Below are 25508 nucleotides of genomic sequence, written 5' to 3'. Positions count from 1 at the left end.
ATTCCCCTAATCCAAGAGGCAGCCAAGCTGTACTTCGAAACGGCAGATGCCTGTTTATGTGTAACAATAACAGTAATAATAATAAATGTTAGGCAAACTGTTAGAATAAAAAAATACCTTTTCTGAGGGGGAAGGGTCCCCAGCCTGCCACTGTCGGGGGGCCGGGTTAGCACCATTAGGGCGCGAGGGGCGGGGCTCCACCGCAGCCCGTGCTGGGCACTGAGGTCCTGCTGGGCGCTGAGGTCCGTGCATCGGTCTGGCTGTGCATCCTGGCCGCGGGGGGCCGGGGTGTGGGTCAGCGGCGGGCGACCCGCTGACGGCCGCGGGAGGGGGCACCACGGCCGGGTGGGGGACAGGAGCGGCAGCACTGGGTGCGGACGGTGGGCAGCTGGCAGCGGCCCAGCAGGCGCAGCGTCTCGCAGAAACTGAAGGACAGGCGATCGCGCTCGCAGCCTAGGGCTGGAGGGGGGGCGGTCAGGACCAGCAGGCGGGCACCGGAACCGCCCCCCTCCTCCCACCTGCACCCAGGGTGGAGGGGCTTCCCTGAGATTTTAGCTGGGCCTTAAGGAGACCTGCAGCCACCCCCAGAGCATCGGCCTCCTGTTTCTGGAGGGGCTCCCCTAGGCCTGAGTTACAGATCTCCTGCTGTTGTCCTGTCCCACCTGCCCTTGGCCTAGGCCCCCGCCTCCAGGACTGGAGAACTGGCCCTGCTGGGCTCAGGTTTCCAGAGGAAAGGCCCCGAGACCCCAGTCCTGACCGCCTCAGGTGCTCACGAGAAGCCAGAGAGCCTGCCACCCCTCTCGGTCCCTGACCCTGCGAGACCTGACAAGACCTGGCACACAACGGAAGTCCCAGGTGCCTCCTGCCAGCCTACAGTGGCCTCTGCCCCACACCCCCTGCCCAAATGCACCTGTCCTGCCAGACCTCCCTGGCCCTGCAGCCATGGGCTGTACTCAGCTTCAGCTTCCGGGTCACACACAGAACAGTCCCATCAGCCGGGCCCGGCACCGAGGCCCTGACAGAGCAGGTGTGGCCTGGGCCATCAGCCCGTCAGCAGAGCCCAGGCCTCTTGAGGAGGGCCAAAGGGAGGCTGCCTGCCCGGGGCTGAGGCCTGGAGGGCCCTCCTGTCCTGTGCTTATCAGAGCTATTTTGGGAAGTGGCTTGCTTCCAGCCTCCCGGCCTTGCTCCCGCTGCCTGTGACAGCCCCCAGCTGCCGCCTGGCCCTCTCACTTCAGCAGACATCCCAGGGGAGGAGAAGCAGGAAGGCAACTGGCAGCCCTGTCCCTGGGATGTCCCTGGGGCCCGGCAGAAGGCATGAGGCAACGGGCAGCCTCCTCCACCCTGGCTCTCAGCAGCAGCTCTAACCTGCACATCTGCAGACCTGCATCCTGTTCCCACTGTGTGACCTCAGGCAAGTTACTTAACTTCTCAAGGGGCCCCAGTTCCCTCCGCTGCCAGTAACCCCACCTCCACAGGCAAACGGATGTGGCCGTGCTATGTCAGCTGCCTCACCGTGATGACCAAGTTTCCAGGCTTTCCAAACGTCCTGCCACACAGCCCCACAGATCATCAAAACATCCTGGGGACTCCAGGGTCTCGGCATGCAAGTCACTTCCTTGGCTGGCCTCTACCCTTAAACTCGCTTGGGTGCCAGCAGCTACCTTGGGGCTGTGTGCAGGAGGCACGGAGGTGCTTGCTGGATGAATGCTGAGGGCTGGGCGCTTGGGGTGGTTGGAATTTCTGCTGGGCCTTGAGGTAATGGGATTTGGGGCAGGAAGCCTATCCCTCCCAGTGGTGTGGCCAGCAAGGGATGGCAGTGGCTAGTCCGGGCTTGCCCAAGGGCTACCAAGGAGCCAGTCACTGGTACAGGATGCAGACTGCGGCAGGTCCCTGGGGGCCCTGGATGCCAGAGGGCCAAGGACTCTGTCCTAGGGTGGCTCTGGCCTAGGGGCAGGAGTCAGACAGCTGATAGGCATAGGAGCTGCTGCATTCTCTTGACTGACAAGGTAGCCTAGGCGTTCTTCCTGACCTCATGACGGGGGATGATAGTGTCCACGAGGGAGAGGAAGAAGCCAACCTTCCCTGAGCACTTCCTGGGCTCTTCACCCCAAGACCTCATTTATGAGGATGGGGGTTGTCTGCCCCTTTATGCGTAAGACAGGGAAGTGGAGCCCAAGACCATAGAGCTGGTGATGGGACGCCAGGTGTGACTCCAGGGCCAGTTTCCTGTGCTCAGCACAGCTGGGGGTGGCTAGGGGTGGCTGGAGGTGGCTGGGCTGCAGGAAGGAAGTGTGTGTGTGCGTGTGTGTGTGTGCATGCGTGTGTGCGTGTGCGTGTGTGCGTGTGCATGTGTGCGTGTGTGTGTGTCTATGTCCAGAGCCACCTCTGCCACAAGCTCTTCCTCTAGGACCCAGCTGGCCAGGAAGCCACCAGCTGCTGGGAGCTAGCAGGACCCTAGGCGGGAAGCCCCTTCATGCGGTTACACTGCTCACTCTGGGCAGCCCTCCTCTGGCCAGGAGATGGACGGGCCAGAGCTGGGGATGGGGGCTCACCCAGGCCTGAGCTCCACACAGTTTCAGGAACATCCCTGGCCTCACTCTGGGAACGGGGGGTAACTGAGACCCCTGAGCTAAAGAAAGCTGCCTGCGGGGCTGGACTCCCCTTGGCTCTGACCCCAACACAGCCCCAGCCTCTGCGTGGCTCCCTGTCAGTCAGCCAGTGCTGTAGGGGGACGGTTCCATGACTCTCCATCTCCCCACCGTCCACCCTGCCCACCCCCCGCCCAGCAGACAGCCGGGTGGGGCACTCACGCGGAGGCTCAGTGAGCTCACAGTCCTGGGTGCCGCATGGCCGCGAGCTCTCGGGCCAGGCCTCGTGGCCACACTGGTCGCTGTCTTCCTCAGGCAGCCCAGTCTGGGTGTTGACGCACTTGACCAGGCGCCGCTGGACGCCACCACCGCAGGGGGCTGAGCACTGTGGGGAGCGCGGGAGGGGTGAGCATCCTCTTACCAGCCCTGCAGGGGGGCATCCCAGGCGCGTCCCCAGGGCAGCTGCTGCCTTCTCCAAGAAGCCTAGCTCATGGTTCCCAGCCCCATCTCTCCAGCCTCCTCAGAGGGTCGGTCCTGTCCCCAGAGGCCACTAGGTGTTCGCTTGCAGGAACTGCATCTGCAGAGCGGAGGGGGAAGCTGCCAGCCCCTCACACGGGACGGGACACGCCTGAGAGGCCTGGGCAGTGGCTCCGGGGCTGGAGGACCTGCTGCAGCCCATGGGCAGTGCAAGGAAGGGAGAGAAAGTTTCTCAAACAGGGCCCACCATCCCAAGTCAGGCTTTGTTCTTATCAGTTGGGGTCTGATGTTTTTAAAAAGCCGTAAAAATAAATTTAATCTGTGCCAACATCGTGCCAGGCCCTGTGCTAAATGCCTCACTGTGTGAGAGGAGCATCTAATGCTCACAACCCCACTCTACAGATGAGAAGACAGAGGCCTGGCGAGGTAAAGCAACCTGCCCAGGGTCCCTCAGCAGCCAGTGGGACAAGGACTGAGATTCCCAAACAGGCCTGGCAGGAAGTGTCCTGCCCAGCTGAGGCCTCACTGGCCACTCCCGTACCCCCTCCGCCAGTCTGGTCTTTGCTTAGTCTCCTGAACATCCTGTGTCTGTCACTCCTGCCCCAGGACTTTGCATCTGCTGCTCCCGTATGCCTCTCCTTCACATCACAAACCCCTCCAGTCTCGCTCTGAAGTCCCCTCCCCAGAAGGCCTTCCCTGACATCACAGCGCACATCCCTTTTTTTTTAAGTCTGTCTCCCTGGCGGGCTGTAAGCTTCAGCAGGGTGGGGACCTCATCGGGCCACCACTGTATCTGCAGGGACCACAGAGAGCCTGGCATACAGGACACACTCAACAACTCCCTGCGTGAACAAAGGTCTGATGGATGCCTGCTGACATGAGTGCCCCCTCTGCACGTCCTCCCCGCACGAAACCCCGCGCCGGCTCACCTGGCCCCAGGGCCCCACCACCCACTGCGTACAGGGGTGGGTGTTGCAAGGCCGTGTGCTGTTGGGTCTCAGCGCCTCCTCACAGAGGCCCGGCTCTGGGCACGTCACCAGACGCTGCTGCTCACCACCGCCGCAGGCCTCGGAGCACTAGGAGGGCCGGGGAAGGGGTCTGGGCACTGCTAGGCTCTGAGGACACCCCTGCTCCCATCCCAGACCCCCAGGCCTCACCTCCCTCCAGGAAGAGATGTACCAGCTGAGGCAGGGCTGGGCCCCGCAGGGCCGGCGGGCAGGTGGCTTGGCAGGCCCCGGCTGGCAGTGGAAGGGCCGCAGCGGCTGGAGGTCCCGTGTGTCCACACACTGCACGTCCCGCACAGAGGAACCCCCGCCACAGCTGCGGGAGCACTGGAGGCCGAGGGTCCCGCGTGTGGATACACCACCACCACGTGCACGCACACGAGGATGCGGTGAGGGCTGTGGCAGGGCGAGCGTTGGGCACTCTCACCCCCACCCGCGGCAAGTCCCTTAAGGGCCCCAGGGAGAAGCAATGGCTGACCAGCCTTGGGCGGCGGGTGGCGTGGCCAGGGGCTGCCCCGGCATGGGACAGATGGAGAAAGAGTGGAACAAAGGAGTAAGTGAAATCCCGAGGGTGACAGAAAGGAGAGAAAAGGATACAACCAGTGAGAGAAGGGGAGTGGGGCAGGTTGAACCACACACAATTGGAATGATCCCAGAGGCTAGAAATCAGAGTACGAAGATGTGCAGCACAGAGCACCCCCACCCCCGGTGGCTATGGCTGACCCCAAACACAGGCCACGGGCCCCAGAGCTCCACCCCGTGCCCCGACGCTGCCCGCCTTCTCCCTCACGCACCTTACTCCAGCTGCCCGTGTGCCAGGCAGCGCAGGGCCGCAGGTGGCAGCGGCGGGCGGGCTGGGGCCGGGCTGCGGGAGTGCAGTCCTCCTCTCGGCCGGAGCTGCAGCGCACGGGCCTCCAGACAGCACCCAGACCGCAGGTGGTAGAGCACTGGGGGCAGGGACGCAGTGCCCATGAGGGCCGGGCAGATCCCTGCACCCTCCAGCCCCCCAGCCAGGTGAGAGGGACCCGCCAGTGCCTCAGTTAACTCGTCTGCAAAATGGGCTCCTCCACCCACCTCCCAAGGAGACCATGAAGATGAAAAGTCAAATCCCCTGGCAACCAACTGTCCCTGCTACAGGAGACATGTGTGAGGTGGCCCGGCTGTGCTGACGAGGCTCGCTGCTTCCCAGAATCACTTGGGAAGGAAGTCTGGGTTCCTCACTGGGCCTCAACCTGTCCCTCCCACACCAAAACTGGGGATCTGAACAGAAGCAGCTCACTTCCCCTATGGTAACAACCTGGGGATGTTGGGGTGGGGTAGGGGACACAGGACAGCTTCTTGCCATGCAGTTCAGACCCTCACAGGCCCGACAAAGCTGGTGGAGCCCTGAGGGGAGAACCAGGTGGCCAGGAACTGCACAGCACCTGGGGGACCCAGGCTGAGCCCCGCCGGGCCTGGGGACCATGGGAGGAGGCTTCCCCACTGACACAGCTGCCTGGGGCGAGCTCCCTGTCCCTGGAAGCATGCAAGCCAGAGTATGAGAGGGCCGTTCCCCCTGGCTGCCCCTCATCTGTGCCTGCCCTGCCCTCCCAGCGGCCCCCTGTGCTACTCAGGAATGAGCCTCTGGGGACCCTAGGGATACAGGCCCCCTTGCCCCACCCTACTGTTCAGAAGAGAAACTGAGGCCCAATGGGGCAGAGCAGCCCCAGGGGCACATGGAGGGCAGTATGACTGAGCTGGGGCAAAGTTCCTCCCACCTCACAGAGCCTCCACTCACCACGGGCTGTCAGTTCCCTAATCCCCACCCACCCAGGAGGCTGGACAGACAAGGCTTATATCCTGCTCTGCTCATTTTCAGAGGAAGAGACCAAGTTAGTGAGGTCCTGCTCAACCCCCCGGCCACCCCGACCCCTGCACCACTTGCCTCACTCCAGTTCCCCACTTGCCAGCTGGCATTCCTGATGGGCAGGTCTACGGGGGGCCCCTCCTCTGCTGGGCTGGGGTCCAGAGGCCCAGGGGCTCGGCTGCCGTTGGCCGGACTGTCCTGAGCTGGTGTGGACAGCAGCACAGGGCTTAGGGGCGTCTCAGGGCTGGGGGACTCAGGCTGGCCCAAGGGCCCCAGGCTCAGGGCAGTCACCCAAGGCGCGTGCCCTAGGCCGGTCGGAGCCTTCAGAAGGAAGGTTCCTGGCATCGCCAGGGTCTGCAGGTCCTGTAGAGCCAGGCCTGGGGTGGGAAGGGTGGGAGTCCCGGGCTCCAGGGCACTGTCTGTACCCTGAGTGTCTGGCAGATTGGCGGTGGGAGGAGCGCCCCCAACGGTGGGCCACAGCTCACTGTCCACAGGCCCCAGGCCACCCTCCAGTGCTGGTTCCCAGGCCAAGGTGCCACTCGTCCACAGCTCTACTGTGTCGGGACTAGGAGAGGAGTGGGAGGTGCTGATGGGGGACGAGGGGGGCAGCGTGGGGCTGGGTCTTTGGGGCGCTCTGCGGCCCAAGGCTTCCTCGCTGTCCTCGGAAACCTCATTGGTCCTCTCCCACCAGGGAGGCGGCGGCTGGCTGTGGCTGTCCCCCCCTCCCAGGAGCCCGTTCTGGCTCCCAGGGGCGGCAGGCGTCTCCACGCTGACCGAAGTCGGGGGCCAAGGCAAGCTGGTGAGCCCAAGGTCTGGGGCTCCCACGGGGGCATCTTCCTCAAATAAGAAATTGACCAAGGAGTTCCCAGGGCTCTGCTCCGAGGGTGGGGTTGGGGAACGGCCAGCCTGGCCGGGCCAAGGAGCAGGGGACCAATCTCCCAGTGCCCCCTTATCCTCAGGCCCAGAAGGCTCTGTGGTGGGCATGGGGGTGCCCACAGGAGGCTCGGCAGCACCGCTCAGGGGTGGGGGCATCCGATCTCCTGTGCCTGCCAGGTCTGCGTCAGGTTCCTCGAAGGGCCCGTAGGACAGGTTCTCGTGGAAGTTAATGAAATTGTAGTCGTAGTAGAAGTCGTCAACGAACACGGGCCCCGGCGGGCCCAGCTCAGGGTCCTCCTCCCCGATGGCGTTGCCCATGCCAGCCGGCTTGGCTGACGAGGGGGGCGGAGGGCGTGGGGCTGGGCGGTGAGGGATGAAGTCGACCTCGTTGAAGAGCTCGCGGCTGGAGGAGCCGCTGCCTGAGCCTTCGGGGCCCAGCACGTCCAGGGCCCTCGGGCAGGGCGGCAGAAGGCAGGTGGCCTCGCTTGCTGGCCGCTGGTCCTCAGCGCAGGGGACACCAGTGTCGTTGGTGCAGAGGATGCTTCGGTGCTGACTGCCTGGGCCGCAGGACACAGAGCACTAAAGGGAAGGCCAGGGTGAGGAGCTCAGGGCCAGGGGAAGCTGGGGCCTGGCAAGGTACCCTGCTCACTGCTCAGTGTCAGTGTACAGGGCCCCAGGCAGCCCTCTCTCGCCCTGACCAGCTCGAGACCATGACTTGTGGCCATGGCTGGCCAGGGCATCCCAGCCCCTGAGGCTTTGGGGATGGGGCCGGACCTGGAATGCCCCAGGCCCCTCCCACCACGGTGCCCGGCAGTAAGGGCTCCCCAAAGGCTGTCTCTGCCTCCCTGTAGCCCAAGACCGATGGCAGAGCTGGGGGCGGGCCCCCTCCCACCGTGCTGCTCACCTCAGACCAGTTCCCCACAGCCCAGGTGGCCGGACAGGGCACATCGCGGTTGCAAGGGGTTTCGGCAGGGGGCCGGGGCAGGTGTTCACAGGCAGGTGGCCCCAGGGCGCTCTGCTCATCCAGCCCCACGCTGTGGATACAGAGCACGGCCCGGCGGGAGAGCCCCCCAGGCCCGCAGGAGCTGGAGCACAGCTGCCACTCACCTGCCCACCACCTGTGGGGGGCACAAGGGCAGCGTCAGCGTGCAGTCACCTGGACTCCCAGGCACTCAGGGCTCAGGGAGGGTCGGGCCTAAGCCCAGGGGACGAGTTCCCAGAGCTCCAAGCCCTGGCCCCCAAAGCCCAGTGACCGGGCACAGTACCCTTTGCTCCTGCCACCTTCACCCCTGGGGGACCTGGGCAAGACCCAAGGCCCGTGTTCACATCCAGGGACCCAAGCACGAGCGATCAGGCATGTCCCTGGCTGATGCTGGCTATTGAAGGGGAACCCAGGCCCAGGCTGAGGTCGCGGGCAACCAGGGGCTGGGGCTTCAGCCTTGGGAAGGAAGGCTAAGAGCCCAGCTCCCTCTGCTCCTCCCAGGGGCGCCCTGATGAGGGACACTGGGAGTCAGGCGCCTGGTGGGCTCACCGGGCGGGGCAGGGCTCCTCGCTGCACTTCCTCTGACGGTCATCGGGCCGGCCCAGGGGCTCACAGTGCCTCTCGTCCACGGGCCCCGCCTGCCGCTCCATGCAGCGCACGCTCTGCCTCTGCATCCCTGGGAGGCCATGGGGGCTCAGCCTGGGCCTGGCACTCAGGGCGCCCCCTGCCTGAGCCACGCTGCACCCAGAGACACAGCTCTACCCCACTCTGCTCAGATCCCTTCCAGAACAGGGCCTCACTGCCTCTGTCAGGTTGAAGGCAGGCCCCCACTGCCCCCACCTCACTGTCCTCCTGGCCGTCACCCCCACCCCTAGGGAGGCAGCAGAGTGTGCAGGTTCAGTGGGCGGGGGCTCTAGCCCCACAGCTTCCTAGCTGGGAGGCCTGGGCAGCTCACTTGGCCCCTCTGAACCTCACTGTCTTCATCTGTTAGTGGGAGTAACGATAACACCTGCCTTGAAGGCCAGGTGTGAGGATAACGTGCTTACGGACGTGCAGGCTCAGCCCGTGCCTGGTGCGTGGTAAGAGTGCAACCAGTGCCAAATCCAACCACGGCCTAGCACCACCTCCAGTGTCTACACTCCTCCCAACAGGATCAGTGCCCAGAAATTCTGGAGGAGAAATCCGTCAGACCTCCCAGTCAGGCATTCCTCTCCAGCTCACAGCACTCCCCACCCCCTGCCCCGGCACTCGCTTTGTCGCGGTTCCTGTCCTTCACTCCCCCTGCCATTGCCGCTCTCTGCACCCTTGCAGAGCCCTGCTCTCCCCTTTCCACACGCACCCCACACCGCCCGCTGAGGCCCAGCGGCAGGACCAACTCCAACGGGCTCTGCCTTCACCCTGCTCTCCCTATGGCACAGAAGGGGGACTCACCCCTGCCCTGAGCCTCCAGTCTCCCCTCCACCCGCCTCCTTCCTTCCTAATAGAACGCAGGGTTTGTTCAAGGTAACAATGGGACCTGCTGAAAACACTCCCCACTGTAGTTCCCGTGCAGCTAGGGGGTCTGGGACACAGTCGTGAAGGGAGAAAAAGACACAAGTCCTTCCCAAGAGTCAGCCCTTTGCCCCTTCTTCTTCTTGCCAGCAAGAAGCCTGGGCAAAGGGTGCTATCTTGTGACACACATGAGGGCAAGGTAGGGCTGAGAGTGGTCCCTAAAAACATGGCAGGCCATCCAGCCAGCGTGGACTACGCACCCTCCCTGGGGGTTCTTACTGCCGAAGCCAAGCAAACCCCTTATCTGCTCCAGCTACCACGCATCAGGATCCTGCCACTTGCCACTCAACACATTCCTATTCTGGCCACGTGGGAAGCCACCGATTTGCTGAAAGACAATTGCCCAGTGTCTGGTTCATCAAATGTATTTGTTTTCACATTTGTAAATTTAACTCATACGGGGTAGGATGCCCTTAATAGCTTTTGAAGATTCCTGCCCAGCTTTAGTGAGTCAGTGTTCATTTGTCATCATAATAGCATTTCAAGGAATGTTCAAATGTCTCTGTCCCAGATTCCTGATACTGAGACCCCTGGACACCGAGGGGGAGGGGGAGGGGAAGGGAGACTGAAGAAGCCACGGGGGGGTGGGTGGTGAGAGTTAGTCAAATTGTTACACATTTTATAAAGAGTTTAAAGGAATAAGTAAATGTGGTGAATAGGCCATTGGGCTACGAGGCTCAGAGTTTGGTTGGGGAGATCCTTGTCACGTCCCAGCTCCCTCCTCCCTGCCCCTGTCCTACTCCATCCTCCTCCCCCTCCTTCTTTCTCTCCCCTGCCCCTCCTCCTTCTCTCCCTCCCCCCTCCCCCTTCTCACTGGGGAAGCCCTCCTGGGCCAGCAGCCCAGGAGTGTCAGGCTCTGGGCCTCCCAGGAAGGGTGGGAGGGCACCGAGGAGGAGGGGGGCCTGGGGAAGCCTGTCTGTGGCAGGAGCTAGAGGAGAGGAAGGAGCTTGTCCTGATGGAGATGCAGGTAAAGCTCTGGGAGGATGAAGGGGTCAGATCCCAGGTATGGGGCAGAACCATGGGCACAGGACCCGCCAGAGCTGAGCAGTGAGAAGAGGGAGAGGCAGCTGGTGCCTCTCTGGGGGAGACACGCTGAGCGCTCGCCAAGCACCACGTGCCGTGCCTGCCTCACCTTGTTTCCTCTCCCAGTGGACCTATGAGATGGGGCCACTGCTAGCCCCATTATATAGATGGGGGAACTGAGGCCCAGAAGCAGCATTCCCAGTTCACAGCAGCCCAGCAACTAAGCAATGAGCCAGAGGCTAAAGCCAGGCATCAGTGCCCAGAGACACAGGCCCTGCTGGGCAGGAGCTGCGCCCACTGCTCTCCTCACCTGTGCCGCAGGTGACTGTGCACTTGGTCCAGGGCCCATAGTGCCAGGAGAACTCGGGCGGCTGGAACTGGCTACGGCCATCCGCCTCCCTGTGGATGAGGTACTCGTAGCGCACCCCAGGGTTGCTCTCCTGGAACAGGAGCTGGGGCAGGCGGGGGGGGCCTCCGTGAGCATGAGGTGTCCTCTCCCTCTGCCAAGCCCTGCCACCCATCCTAAAGGAGCCAACCTCAGCCACCTCTGGGACCTGGGGCTACACCATGGAGCCATTCTAGAGATGGGGAAGCCGAGGCAGAGGCCCCAGCAGTAGGGCCAGGCCCGGAGCCGGGCTCGCTCCTGCCATGCGGCTGGGAGCCACGGACCCCACCTCTGCTCCTCCCCAGCCTGGGCCCCAGGAGGCGGTCACCTGGATCCAGATAGGCTCGTCGGTGGGACCCGGGGACGTGAGGTTCTCCCAGTTGCCTGTGCGCGCATATGTGAAGGTGGTCCCCGCCACCTGGTAGTCCCCGTTCCACTGGATGGTCCACCCACCGTTGAGGAAGTACTTATCCGGGTCCTCGCTGCGTAGGGCCAGGAAGTTGGCGGCCTCGGCCACCTCCTCGATGCGGATCTCGCGAGCACCGGCTGGGATCAGCCCCACGTCCACATACCCTGTTGGCCAGGGACATTGTGCACAGGTGGTGAAAAGAGGTAAGAGGGTTAGCTGTTGCCCGCCCTCACCTCTCTTTCCACTTGCCCCTGCCTGGCGATGCCAAAGATTCCATCGTTGATTCTGGGTTCCCCACTTAGATCTGTCCCAGATCACCAAAGCCTCAGAAGGGCTCAAATCCTTCCCCCTGACCCATGCCCCACCACCCTTCTCTGGGAAGCCTTAGCTGGTCTCCCTGTCACAAGGCTGGGCCTATCCCCTATACCTGGGGCCAGCATGACCTTTCTAAAAACCCCAATTGACTGGGCCTTTCCCCTGGGATATCCTGCTCATACCTATACAGCCTGTTTCTGTTCTTTCACTAAGTAGTACCCATCACGTGCCTGGCGTTACCCTGAGGACTCTGCAGGTGTAACAACCCTATGACGTAGGCACTACTGTTATCCCCATTTTACACACGAGGGCACTGAGGCACAGAAAGGTTACATAACTTGCACCAGGGCTCTGCTGGGATGTGAATCAAGCTCTGAGGTCTGAGCTTTAACCACCACACTGGACTGCATCTCTGGGGCTGAAATCTAAGCTTCTCGGTCTAGCATTCAAAGCCTTATGGCATCCCCGCCTTTCTTATAGATAGGTCCCCAGACAGAGCATGCTCCTTCTTGCCTCCAGGCTTTGTTGGGCACAAGCTCTTTCCTCCATGTGTAATGCTTTTCCCCATCTCATCTGAGTCTTTTATGATTCAGCTCAACTTCCACTTCCTACAGGAAGTCTTCCCTGACCTCTCCATGTCAGGACCTCCTTCCTCAGGGCTCTCACAGCCCTCTGGGCCTCCCTCCACTGCATCTGTCACACCAAAAGGTGAGACTGTAAGCTCTTCACCTCTGTGTCTCCCTCACCTAGCACACAGTTGGCACTTAAGCAATGGATGCAAAACAGGCCCTGAGGCGAGTGAGTGGAGCTGGGGGGTCTCTAAAGCTTCATAAGGCCACTCATAAGCCTGATAAGCCCAGGCTGGGGTCCCTGGGGCAGGAGGACTCCCTGTGAAGGCAGGTCTCTGCACTTGGGCCTGGGTGCCCTGACTCCTGCCAGGATCCTAGACCCAGCAAGGCAGCTTCCCTGCTTCCCATCTCTGGCCATGGGGGCCGTGGGCAGGGCTCAAGGGAGACAAGGAAGGGTCACCAGGTCAAGAGTGCCCTGCCCCCCACCAGGGGTCCCACCCATACCCAGGCCCTCAGCCTCCTCGAAGGTCCCGCTCACGGTGTGACAGGTGGAGCCGTTGCCGTGGCACACGCCGCAGCGGTCCTCGACGGCACCCGAGTCAATCTCGAAGTCGCAGCCCACATTCTGCAACACATGGGGAGGGGAGCCCCCTGGTGCTGGGCCCCTGGCGGCGAGCCCTCTCTGGCACCAGCCTCGGGGGCCTGCCAGGGTGGGGAGGAGAGAGCTCGGAGCAGGGAGCGGGGGCCCCCCCACAGCTGTGCCCTCTGACCCCACGTAAACCCCTCAACCTCTCTGGGCCTCAGCTTCCTCAGATGTGAAACAGGGAGAACCACCTGCACCGGGAAGGTGTGCTGTGAGATCGCATGAGACAAGAGACGGGAGAAGCTTTGTAAAAGGCCACAGCAGGCAGGGGGAGCTGGCACACCCGCGCTCCTGACCAGCGTGGACAGGAATTTCCCCGAAGCAGAAATCAGTGTTCCCTGCTGGTCCTCCCCAGAGCACAGGCCTCCACGCCCAGGGGCTTCCCTTCCCAGGAGCAGAGGAAAGAAAGTGCTGAGGACACAGGCAGGGGGAGTGGCACTGATACTGCTGGAAATAAGTCTAAGTATTGTCAGCAAACACTGACGCTTTCTCTGCCAGGCCCTGAGGCCTGCACGGCCCTGCAATTGCCCTGTTAAATGACTGCATTTAACCCTGTGACGTGGCTACATGGACGGAGAGTCCCCATTCTACTATCGCAGAGGAAACCACTGCTGGGGGTCATCCAGCCAGCAGGAGGTCGAGCTACCACCTGAGCTCTGGTTTCTGGGCCGGGGCTGGGCCGGTACGAAAGCCAGCATTCAGAAGCCATGGCGGGCAGGCCATGGTGCAGAGGCAGAGCCTGGGGGTGAGGCCCAATGATACGGGGGCTCCAGTCCCAGGAGGAGCGGGGAGGCTTTGCTGAGAGGCGATGGCAGACCATCAAAGGGCTTCACTGGCAGAGCGGGGAAGCCCAATGGTACAGCCTGGGGAGGGGGGCCAGAGGGAAGCAGGAGGAAGCCAGAGGAGACCTGCCAGGGGGTTGGGGAGGGCAGTGCTGGAGACTCTCTTCCTAGCTGGGCACACCTTGCAGATGCCGTTGATGCAGAGGTCACGGCTGGCCTGGCCCTGGTAGCAGGGGGTGCCATCGACCACAGCGTCCCGCAGCTTCTCAGCAAAGTACTCATTCGAGGGCCGGCAGTGCAGCTCGCAGGGGTTCACTGGGGGCCCAAGCAGAGGAGCCGTGAGGGGCAACCAGGGCAGGGCAGGAGCCACGGAGGCCACCGGGAAGACCGCCTCCACGACACCCATCAGTGGCGGGCTGGGGGTGCAAGGCTGTCCACGGGAGCCAGGAGGGAGCAGCAGCCCCGGCAGACAGTGCCTGTATCACTGGGCAACCTTGGCCCTTGGATCTCTGCCCTTCCAGGCCTCAGTGTCCCTGTGGGCAATAGGACTCACCGTCATTGACCACGGGCACCCACGTGTGCAGCTGGCCCTTGTAGAGCATAGCGTCAAAGTGACTGCACTGGACTTGGCGGAAAGAGGGGCGGCCGGCGGGGCAGGCCTTCAGGTTGCACAGGCGAAAGCGCTTCCGTTCACCCACGCAGTATTTGCCCTTGTATTTGGGCCTGTGGGGAGAGTGGGGTGGGGGGCAGTGAGTGCCGACTGCACACCCGGATCCAGAAGTGGGCCCTCGGAGCGAGCGGCTCCTCCTGCACCCCTAACACCCAGAGATTCCCGCCGTCCACCTCTGTTCACGCTGCTCTCCCTGTGGGTCACCCACACTCTGGTCCAGACACAGGCTCCCTGTTTGAAAGCATCTCAGGGGAGGTGGCAGCAGGAAGCCTGGGCTCTGCCCCTAACCTGCTGTGTGACCTTGGCCAAGTCTCTGGACCCCTCTGGGCCTCAGTATCCTCATCTATAAAATGGGACTGGGGCTGCCTCTGCAGAGGGTTGTTCAGAGGCTGGGCCAAGCTGCAGACATGACTGGCTGAAGGGGCCACTCCAAGTCTCCAGCCCGTGGGACCCAGAGTCCTGACAGCCCATGTGTCAGCAGATGTGTTCCTGGTGGCAGCACCCCAGCCCAGGTCAAAAGGAAGCCCCCTTGGCCCTGGCCCAGCTGAGAGGTATGCCCCCAGCATAGAGCCTGAACCTTAACCCCACCCTGTCTGCCCCCAACCCAGCTCAGGCCTAGGGGCCTGGAGGCAGGGTGGGGTATAAGCACGGGGCCCTAGAAGGACCTGGCTCTGAATCCCATGCCCACCCTGGGGCAGCCTAGTGAAGTGGGCTCATCCAAAGGTGCCGGGCATCCCCTCGGTCTACAGTACAGCTGGCCTCTCTGCACCTCCCTGAATCTTCACCTCACCACTCTTAGATGGGGAAACTGAGGCCCAGAGAGATGAAGTCACTCACCCCAGGTCACACAGCACCCCTCCCAGGCTGACCAATTCTCCCAGCTGTCCCCAGTCTCATCTTGGACCCACTTGTACCTCAAATGCCACTAAGTGGCTCTATTTACTGAGCGCTTACTACGAACTAGCTATAGGGCTTTACCTGCATTTATCCTCTACCAGATGGGCACTGCTGCTGCCCCATCATATACTTTCTCTGGAAACTGAGGCCCAGAGAAGGGGTGGAGAGGGAATTTGAACCCTGATCCATCTAAGGTTCAGGGTCTAAGCTCTTAGCCACTGTCCTCCCTGCTTCCCTCCCACCAGCTGCTGCTTTGTTGTGTGGCCTCTGATGAGTCCCTCCAGCGTCTGGGCCTTGGTGTTTCCCTCTCTGCAATGGGGTCAGCAGTGGCGACTCAATCAGCCTCCGGGGCACTCCTAGAAGTGACCCGAGGTGGCTCTGGACACTCCAGGCTTGGCCTCCATGGGGATACTTCTGCGAGTGGGAGGCTGGGACAGAGCCAGTGTCCCTGCAATCGCCGGCTCTGCTCAGGGCGCCCCATCCCACCTGCCCCGGGAGCCCCGGCCCCGCACTCACGCAGGCTGCGTGCACTGCCGCTCGGCACTCTGCACGCCCACGCCACAGCTCCGGGAGCAGACGGACCAGGCGCTCCAGCCAGACCAGCCACCGTCCACGGCCTCGGGCCGGAAGCCCATGGGAACGCACTCCCCATTCAGACACCACTACCGAGACAGACAGAGGTAGAGCAAGCCCACTCCAAGCTCCTCACCCTAGTGAGAACAAGGTGGGTGGAAGGCCTGGAAAGGCCCAGAGGGGAAGGACCTAAGGGCTGGGGGAGGCCCCCTTCCAGTCACCCAACGCCTGGGCCCCATGGTGGAGCCGAGCAAGGAATAAAATAAGAGTCCACATGCTGACTCTTCCGAGCTGAAGGCACTTTGGAGAATTGCCCAGTCAAGCTCTGCCCCAAAGCCTCCATTCTGCAGGTGGGGACTTGGGCCAGAGAGGGCTGGGGTTCTGCTAAGGGCATGAGCGACCCCAGAGCACGGACACAGCAGGGAGTCTCACCTCTCACCCCCTCCGCAGCTGGACTGGCGAACCCCTACCTTGCTCTCCCCGCACCTGGTACCATCCACAGCTGCATCTAGCTTGGAGTGACAGGTGGTCCCCACGGAGCACCAGAGCGTGTGGCAGACATTCTGCAAGGAGGAGGGCAAGGGCCATACCCTCACCTCCTCCTCGGCGCCACCACCTGCCCTGCCCCCTCACCACCCCCACGAGACCCCTGGGAACCCCTCCTTGGGGCCGGCACATGGTGTAGGGGGTCCTGGGCTGGGGCCCCAGGCTCGGGTTTGTGGCTCAGGCAGTCCCCAGCTCACCCACACCTCTCCCAGCCTCAGCCTACCCGTCTGGAAACACCCTGGTTAGAAGCCGCAGGGTCTCTGACATGCCCATGGCCATCACTTTGGGCGATCTTCCCCAGGACCCCGCAGGAGAGGTTTTATTTTACCTCTTATGATCCAGCTCCAGCAGGTGAGGGCCTTGCCCAAAGTCCCATGGTTGGTAAATGGTCCACCCAGAATGCAGACCCAGGTCTACGGCCGCCCAACCCTCGGCCTCTCCCACAGGCCACTTTATGTCTCGTGGGCATCACGTGCGGGCCGAGCCCAGGCTGGGTGGGGTCTGCAGGCTGCTGAGGGCTGCCCTCCTCCCCCGTGTCCACACAGGCCCCACACTCACGTCCATGTCATCGCAGAAGGCAGAGTAGGCCCCATACTGGAGGCGACACTGGTGGCCCACGTCATAGAGGACACCAGGTGGTATCGAAGGGAAGTCGATGACATCCTTGGTGGGAGAGTCATCCAGGCAGAGGCCCCACCCACGGCTGCAGAGATGAGACAGGAGTATGAAGTGAGGAGCCACCTGTCCTCTGGGGCAGAGGGCGCAGCCTGAGAGACCCATCAGGGAGGCCGCACCAGACCAGTTGTGCAGGGAAGGTGGGAAGGGGCTTAAAGCCCTAAACTTACAGGAAAACTCCAGCCTCCTTGCTCACCTATCCTATTCTTTGACCTAAGCTAGCAGGAAAGACCCTCCCAGCCTCTCCCATCCATCTCCAGGGCACTCCAGCTGGCTAATCCCCGCTCCCCAGTGCCAGGCCTCTCCACAAACTATTCCTTCCACCCACGACACTCTCCCCACTCCTCCACTGGTGAAGCCTCTTTCCCCAAGATCCAGCCGAAAGGCCCTGCCCTCTGCAGCCTCCTGGACCACTAAGCCTGCTCGGAGCTCCTGCAGCCTCCACCCCTCTGTCCACGATCTGGAGAGCATCACATCACAGCTGATACAACAGCAGGCCTCTGAGAGCCCCGCCCTGGGCTGAGACCTAGGGTCATCTGTGGGAGGACCAAGGCCTGAAGGCTGCCCCCTGTCCGGCCGCCAACCTGGGAGAGAGCCCAGTGTCTGCCAGCCTGTGTCACTCCCCTATTTACTCCTGTCCATCTCCTGCCAGGACTCCCTGGCAGTGGCAGGAGGGAGGCAGGACCTATGGGACTTGGGGTCCCAGGCTAAGCAGGGTAGGGGGAGGCAGAAACCCCCCAGTTTTCCAGTCTGGGAGGCTTGAGGGTGGCTGGTGCCAGGTCAGGGAGCCAGGATGAGCAAAGGGTCCTGGTTAGGACTGAGGGAGGCACAGGAAAGAAAGGCAGAGGTGATGGATGCTGGGGTCTGGCCAGGAGGGAAGGAGGAGACACTACGGGCCACAGAGAGGACGAGAAATAGGCCAATTTGTAGGCCCGCGTGAGGGAAGGCTGGGGGCAGTCAGCCACTGTGATCTGGGAGTCCAAATTTCAGAGGCAGAGGTCTGGGAGCTGCGAGCCCAGGCCAGGGTGGGTGGTCCATGTGGTCTCCCAAGTCCCCTGGCTAGTGGCAGGGCCCAGGCTCCACCAGAGCTTCAGGGAACAAAGCCTCAGTGACCAGACTCCTGCTGAGGACCCTGGGGGCCCCTCCCCACCCAGAATCACCTGGCCCACCTGTGTTAGCTAGAAATGGACCCTGTAAAATGGGCGTCGGGCGAATGAGCAGGTGTGGGACCCAGCTGTCTGTCCCGGATCGCCGCAGGCCAGGCCAGCCCCGGGTGCTGAGCGGGCGCTCTCCCATCTGCCGCTCACAACCCCTCAAGCAGAAAACTCTACCACCATCTCCTTCCACTTTCAGGGCCCAGGGCAGTGCGTCCCTTGCCCTGAGTCACGTGGGAGGGCAGTGATGGTCAGGATGTGATGCCAGGCCAGGCTGCCAACGCCCACGTGTCCACTTGCTAGGCTGCCCTTGGTGCAGAGCTCCTCCCATCCGATCGTGAGCCCGCCTCAAACACTTCACTCCAAACAGAAGCTCTAAATCATGGCAGCTGAGGTCTGGCAGGGAGAAAGGAGTCTTCTGATTGCTGGCTTCAGCCTGCGGGCTCCCTGCGCCTGCACCCGGGGGCAGAGCATCGGCTGAGACGGGGAGGAAGGGGGTGAAGGGTCAACCTGGCCCCGGGGCTCCTCCTTTTTGCCTGGCAGGACACAACTCAAGATGTAGCTGGGGGCTTCACCCACTCTTCTGACTCAGACCCAGCCAGGGAGCTCCTCTGACTGGGGTCCAACGTGCCTCAGCCCCACACCAACAGGTCCCAGGCCACATCCAGCCCTTCAGTTTTCCGGCCAGGACCCGGTGCTGACATGCCATGAATCAAGCTTCTGTGGCCTGCTGCTGGGCAGCCAGGGCGACCACAACCTCTCAGGGCCATCCTATATGTGTGTGCGAGGTTGGGGGGCCTGAAGGGTCCTCGTAGGACCCACCACCAGAATCAGAGCCACATTCAGGCCCAGATGCTGACTGGAAACCCCAATCCTGCCCTGCTACAGATGCTGTGTGGCCTTGGGCCATCCCTTACCCTCTCTGGGCCTTCACATCCTCATCTACAAAAGGCTGAGGCAGCCTATGGGATCCCAAGCAACAGAGGTATAAATAGCAGCATCTACTTGGGAAAAGTCACACGGGCGGCCGGCAGCCGGCCCTTCCTTCCTCTGGTCGGCTTACTGCCAGGCTCCCCGTGCTGCTGACATACGTCAGCCCTTCCCCTCGGGGCCCCTCCTCGCTCTAATTATAGTGGGCTGGGCAACCCCACATGGGGTCAGAGCAGACAGCGGGTGGCTCCAGTCGGAAGTGTCACTCCCACCTCAAGGGCTGCAAAGAGCTGCCCATCATCTGGGAGAGGCCTGTGCGCCCCCTCCCCTCGCCACCCCTGGGGGCCTAGTCATGGAGTCGCCAGATGGTGGGGGCAAGGGCCTGACACACGATAAGGCCCGCCTCTCTCCTTCCAGAAATCCTGGCTGCGAAGGCCTGAGAGAACAGGGCCTTCCCTCCCTGGCCCCAGGTCCAAGTAGTAGCTCAAGAAACGAGAGGTCCCTTATGAAACAGCAGGGTCCCTGAAAGCAGCTCTCAGTCTAGAAAGGCTCTTCAAGTTCTTCAGGCTGACGTCTTGGACTGGCCAATGACCACAGGCCCCAGAAGCTTTCCTCCAGCCCCACCACCACCTCTTGAAGATTCTCCATCCCACCCCATGCTCCCGCACTGCCAGCCCTGGACCACGCTGTGCACCCCACCTAGAGCACCCTTCTTCCTCAGGGTGCTGCAGCAGTCCTTAGAGGGCAGCTCCGCGGCTCCTTCTCAGAGGTGACGTCCCTGCCCCTCTTCTCCAGGTTCCTACAAACCCCACAGGCCTGTCTGCCACAGTGCTAATTACCCGGAATTGTCACATGTCTGTGCCCCCCAGATGGTGAGGGTCTTGAGGACAGGGACACTACCTCCTCTACCACTGTCCCCCTGAGCACAGTTTGAGACCAAGTGGGATTCGCCAATGTCTGGGTCTGTGTGGCCTAATAAACATCTCCTTGCAGGGAGCCGAGGAGTGTCACATCCAGTGGGGAAGGGGGGGCGGTCTGAGTGCCTCTAAGACACCCTCAAGCCCTGGAAACACTGCCTGACTCCACCTGGCGCCTTCCTTCTGTGAATCTTGCTCATTCTGGCCTCCATCCTGTCTAGGTGGGACCTGTCCTGTCTTCTGTCCCACCCCCAACAAGGAGACAGAGGGCGGAGGGGCTAGAGGACAGGTTGGTACCACATTCTCCGTCTGAGCACCCCCTCCCGCACCTGTCCTGGGCCTCGTGATCCCCTCCTGCCTGACCCTCCAGGATGGAGAGGTGAGAGTGCGACCACCCTTGGGGAGATGAACTTCTCCTCCCTCCCCAGCTCCCCTCCATCTGCCGCGCCTGTATCTCTCTTTCCGCCTGTATCTCTCTTTCCGCCTCCTTCCAGCTCTTCTCAGTGCCAAGGCTCCGGGAGGCCCTGGCTGGCTCAGGGTTTCGCCCTCTCCTCCCACCCTCACCCCAGGCCCCAAGCCAAGTCCCTCACGCATTCCAGCAGCTGAATGAAGACAGAGACATATCTGTCCGTCTGTCTGTCCTGACAGAAGTCAGGCTGGGCGGCACCCTGGGTGGGGGCAGCTGGGAAAAGCCCTCAGGGTACTGCAGGGGCGGCTACTCTTCTGATTTCCCAGCCCTTCTCTCACTCTTGACTCCTATGTCGGGAGGTGACAGACCCTTGGGATGGTTTTCTACCCAGCTTTCCCTGCGCGCGGGCCACTTCTCTGCTTCAGCTCCTAGTCACTTGGTAACAGTGACAACAGTCACCAGGCATTGAATGCTAACCGTGTGGCCAGTGCTGTGCTACACACTTCACATGTGTGCTCACTGAATCCTCAGGGCAACCCAGGAGGCAGTCCCGTCATTATCCCCAGTCTTTGAGGCTTAAGGCTAGTGTAACTGTCTGCCAACACAGGTAGAAACCTGGCCCAGAGTCCAGGGTCTTAACATCAAACTCAACACTTCTCTGCTTCTAGTCTCACTCTCCACCCAGTTATCCCTCTTCTATCAGAGGCCAGAGTCCTTGCTCTCACATCCATAACGAACCTGGCCCCAGTGAATGGCCTTCTAGAAAAATATGGCTCATTGAACAGACACAGATTTATTTCCACTCCCTTCCAGAGCCCCACTAAGATGATAGGAAAGGAATAAACAAGGCATAAATCCACAAGGACGAAGGGCAAGAGAGAGGTGATGATGGCAGATGGAAGATGTCAGCAAAAATTCTAGAAGCTGGAAAGCAGATGATCGAGTAGCAGCTGACTTACCACAGCAGTGAATGCTGAGAGCCAGTCCTGCAGGGAGAAACTACCCAGAAGTGGGACACTGGAAGGGCTCAGGAATCAGGGTCCCAGGGACCCCTGGAGGCCTGTGCGTCAGGAAGACTGAGGACAAGAGCCTGGCTGAAAGTCTGTAAGACCCACTAGATCCCCTTCCCAACCCTATGTAGCCAGGCGATGGCCACCTCCCTGCCTGGCAGAGGGCCGGGGTCACTCTCGGGGTGATCCAGGAGATCTGGTCCAGGAACACTAGGCACAGTGGAAGGCCTGAGGCAGAGGGACCTACAGAGAAAAGTCTACATGAGGAAGGCTGAGATAACTGCCAAGCTCCTTCCCCATTTGGATGCCAGAACGCTGTAGCCAGACTTACACCTTCCCAGGAAAAGACTAGAGAATGCCTCTCTGGGGCAACAATCACTCAGAAAAATGACCCTAGATACTGACATTTAAAGATCTCCCAAAGAAACAGCCCCATCCCCACCAGTCCCTCAGAGGTGATGTGGAAAAGTGCGGCCCAGTCCACAGACCTCCCAACTCCAGCCCAGTGCCTCCTTCCACGGAGGGAATACAGCCATACCATCTTAAGAAAACCTATAACATGACAGAAAGATTTAAAAAAATAACTCGAAGGAAAGAAAGATATTACAGGGAGCAAAAGAAAAAAAAATCCACATAAATAATAACCTCAGAAAGATAAGATACTCTACTCATGGACCTAGAAGAGGATAGTAAAAAGAAGTATTTAGCGAATAAGAAAGTTCAGGAAAGTAGAAGTACAATAGGAAAAAAATTTTTAATGTAATAGAAGGGTTATAAGGTAAAGATAAGGATGTCTTCCAGTAAACAGAAAGAGATGAAAAAGGTAAAAAAAAGAAAGGGAGAGAATAGCTGAATATGAAGGGTTCCAGAAGGAGAAAATAAAAGCAAGACGACTATCAAATAAATAATAAGAACATTTCCAAGAACTGAAGGACATGAATTTTTAGATGAAAAGGGACTACCAAGTGTCCTCCCAGAATAAAAGTAGACCAAGGCACATAATTGCAAAAGTTCAAATCACCAAGAGAAAAAAAAGAGAGAGGGAGACACAGACAGAATATTCTCTATATTAAGAGAGAGATAGAGAAAATCCTAAAAGTTTCCAGACTTTTTAAAAGGTCACATACAAAGGTTTGGGAATTAGACTGGTATGAGACTTGTCAACAGCACTGTTGGAAGCTAGAAGACAAAGGAAAGACACCTTTGAAATTCTGAGGGAGAAAGACTTCTAACTTAGAAGTTGCTATCAAATGATCAGTCAGGTATGAGGGAAGAATAAAGACAAGCGAACACTTTAAGACAAGCAAACCATTCACCTCCACACGTCCCTTCTCAGAAGGCTGCTTGAGAATATGCTCCACCAAACAAAGAAGTAAACTCCTCTAGAAAAGGTAAGCAAGAGATCCAGGAGACAGAAAGACCATGCGTGACAACTTCAGGGGAGCAACAGAAAGCACCCAGCTTAGACTGGAGCAGAAGGACAAAGGGAAGTTTGGGGGGATGTCCAGGAAAGAAGGAAACTGTTAGACGATGGGGCAGGGATTGCCTGGAAAACTGGATTAAGAGACATTTTGTAGAATTGCTGGAGGATACGGAAGACTTAGAGAAGCAAAGAAAACTAGGCAAATAAAAAAGTGGTTCTTAAAAAGAGAACATCATTTTGTTACAACGCTTGGTTCGGCATTATCGATACAATCCTAATAATGAAAACACTGAACGTGGATTTAATCAAGATATGCTAACAGGGGCTTCCCTGGTGGCGCAGTGGTTGAGAGTCTGCCTGCCGATGCAGGGGACACGGGTTCGTGCCCCGGTCCGGGAAGATCCCACATGCCACGGAGAGGCTGGGCCCGTGAGCCATGGCCGCTGAGCCTGCGCGTCCAGAGCCTGTGCTCCGCAACGGGAGAGGCCACAACAGTGAGAGAGGCCCGCATACCGCAAAAAAAAAAAAAAAAAAAAAAAGATATGCTAACACAATATTGGGATGTGATGGCAGGGGCAAATGTGTGCAGGAAGTGACACAAGGAGGTTAAATCCCAACCTTCCATTGTACAAGTCATCTGATAATATCTAAATTGAAAAATCAAGAAACAGCACTCTAGGAAGGCTTTTTGGAAATATGAAAGTAAATAAGGTAAGAAAAAGCTAAAAAGGATGAAAGTTGAAAGTGGCTGCCCAAAGAATGGAGGGTGGGGAAGAGCGCAGCAGGTGATTTAAAGCTCTGCTACTGCCATCTCGAACTCTTTATGTTTTTGAATTTGTGTTCTGTTAAGCGAGTTCTGATGGAACAAGAAGCATGTGCGTGAGCAGGGGAGATATGCGATGTCTGTGTCCTCTGCTCCTTGCCACCTCATGAGTACAGCATCCCAGCGGGCCCATGATGTGGAGGAATTCAGTGAGACTCTAAGCAAATGGAAAATAAGCATGCTATGTCTAGGACAGCCCGAGGCCATACTTTGCACTACAACCAGAACTTGCTTCAAAGGCAGAAAGAAGGCAATGATGTTTTAAGAAACAGAAATGACCAGGGAACTCTATAATCTTTTGTTATTTGTGTTACTTCCTTGTATCAGCCAACTACTGCGCTGAAAATGATGGGCTAGAAGGAAATGTAAAGATAGTTCCATTTCCTGTCAGTTCTTCCTCACTCATCAGTAAGCCAAGGCAGAGAGTATTGGGAGAATGTGTGCATGTTATGAAGTGAAATAAAACCAGTCAAATTAGTTTTGTACAGTATGTCCACCGTTCTGGTAAATGTGAGCTATGAAATACGAATTGCATCATTTTGGTGATTTCACATATGAGTTCAATGTGCCTATATTTGCATTTAAAAATTGGCACTGCATAAAGATGAATGGTAAAATTTACGCTAATCATTTAGAAATAAAGACTAAAAAAAAAAAGAAAAAAAAACAATAAAAAAGATCAATAAGAGCTGGACCCTCACCCCATATAAGGAACAAGCTCGACGCCCCCCTCAGGGAGTGAGCAAGCAAGGGAACCTTTTGTTTGTTCGTGCTCCCCCCTGCTGCAGCAGGGGCCCCCATAAAGCCTTGCCTGAAAAAAAAAAAAAAAGAAAAGATAAACAAAACTGATAAACCTTTAGCCAGGCTCATCAAGAAAAAAAGAGAAAGGGCCAAAATCAGAAATGAAAAACAAGTTACAACTGACACCATGGAAATACAAAGGATCATAAGAGACTACTATGAACAATTATATGCCAATAAAATGAACAATCTAGAAGAAATAGACAAATTGCTAGAAATATATAATCTCCCAAGACTAAACCAGGAAGAAACTGAAAATAGGAACAGACCAATTACCAGTAATGACACTGAAGTAATTAAAAAACAGAAACAAACAAAGGAACTCCCAACAAACAAAAGTCCAGGACCAGATGGCTTCACAGGTGAATTCCACCAAATATCTAGAGAAGAGTTAATACCTATTCTTCTCAAACTATTCCAAAAAATTTCAGAGGAAAGAACACTTCCGAACTCATTCTATGAAGCATCACCCAGATTCCAAACCCAGACAAAGATATCACGAAAAAAGAAAATTACACACCAATATCACTGATGAACATAGATGCAAAAATCTTCAACAAAAGATTTGCAAACAGAATCCAACAATACACCATGATGTAGTGGGATTTATCCCAGGGATGCAAGGATGATTCAATATCTGTGAATCAATCCATGTGCTACACCATATTAACAAACTGAAGAATAAAAACCATATGATCACCTCGATAGATGCAGAAAAAGCTTTTGGCAAAATTCAACAACTATTTATAACAAAAACCCCCCAGAAAGTGGGAATAGAAGGAACATACCTCAACATAATAAAGGCCAAATACGACAAACCCACTGCTAACATCATACACAATGGTGAAAAAACATCACACTCAATGGTGAAAAGCTGAATGCATTCCCTCCAGGATCAGGAACAAGACAAGGATGCCCATTCTCACCACTTTTATTCAACATAGTATTGGAAGTCCTAGCCACAGCAATCAGACAAGAAAAGGAATCCAAATTGAAAAGGAATAAGTAAAACTGTCACTGTTTTCAGATGACATGACACTATACATAGAAAAATCCTGAAGATGCCACCAAAAAACCACTAGAACTCATCAGCGAATTTGGTAAAGTGGCAAGATACAACATTTTTTTTTAAATGAATTTATTTATTTATTTTTGGTTGCGTTGGTTCTTCGTTGCTGTGCACAGGCTTTCTCTAGTTGCAGCGAGTGGGGGCTACTCTTTGTTGCAGTG

The 25508-nt window shown here is 58.4% G+C and overlaps 1 protein-coding gene across 1 annotated transcript in view; it reads right to left on the bottom strand.

Annotated features, from left to right (window-relative positions):
- Positions 1–279: 279 nt before the first annotated feature.
- Positions 280–25508, bottom strand: part of ADAMTS7 (ADAM metallopeptidase with thrombospondin type 1 motif 7) — a 56705-nt gene continuing 31476 nt past the window's right edge. The window contains exons 9-24 of the mRNA XM_060293536.1: positions 16695–16839; positions 16061–16153; positions 15534–15679; positions 14004–14173; positions 13632–13765; positions 12530–12650; positions 11061–11305; positions 10658–10799; positions 8323–8449; positions 7696–7909; positions 5994–7370; positions 4864–5016; positions 4223–4396; positions 3995–4141; positions 2811–2973; positions 280–453 (exon numbers count right to left, since the gene is read on the bottom strand). Of these exons, the coding sequence (XP_060149519.1) occupies positions 296–453; positions 2811–2973; positions 3995–4141; positions 4223–4396; positions 4864–5016; positions 5994–7370; positions 7696–7909; positions 8323–8449; positions 10658–10799; positions 11061–11305; positions 12530–12650; positions 13632–13765; positions 14004–14173; positions 15534–15679; positions 16061–16153; positions 16695–16839 (3709 nt within the window). The 3' untranslated portion in view covers positions 280–295. The remainder of the gene's footprint in view (positions 454–2810; positions 2974–3994; positions 4142–4222; positions 4397–4863; positions 5017–5993; positions 7371–7695; positions 7910–8322; positions 8450–10657; positions 10800–11060; positions 11306–12529; positions 12651–13631; positions 13766–14003; positions 14174–15533; positions 15680–16060; positions 16154–16694; positions 16840–25508) is intronic.

Source organism: Globicephala melas, chromosome 2, assembly GCF_963455315.2.
Source record: "Globicephala melas chromosome 2, mGloMel1.2, whole genome shotgun sequence".
Taxonomy (NCBI): Eukaryota; Metazoa; Chordata; class Mammalia; order Artiodactyla; family Delphinidae; genus Globicephala; species Globicephala melas.
Note: the sequence above shows the minus strand (reverse complement) of the source record. Positions and strands in the feature narration are given on the sequence as shown.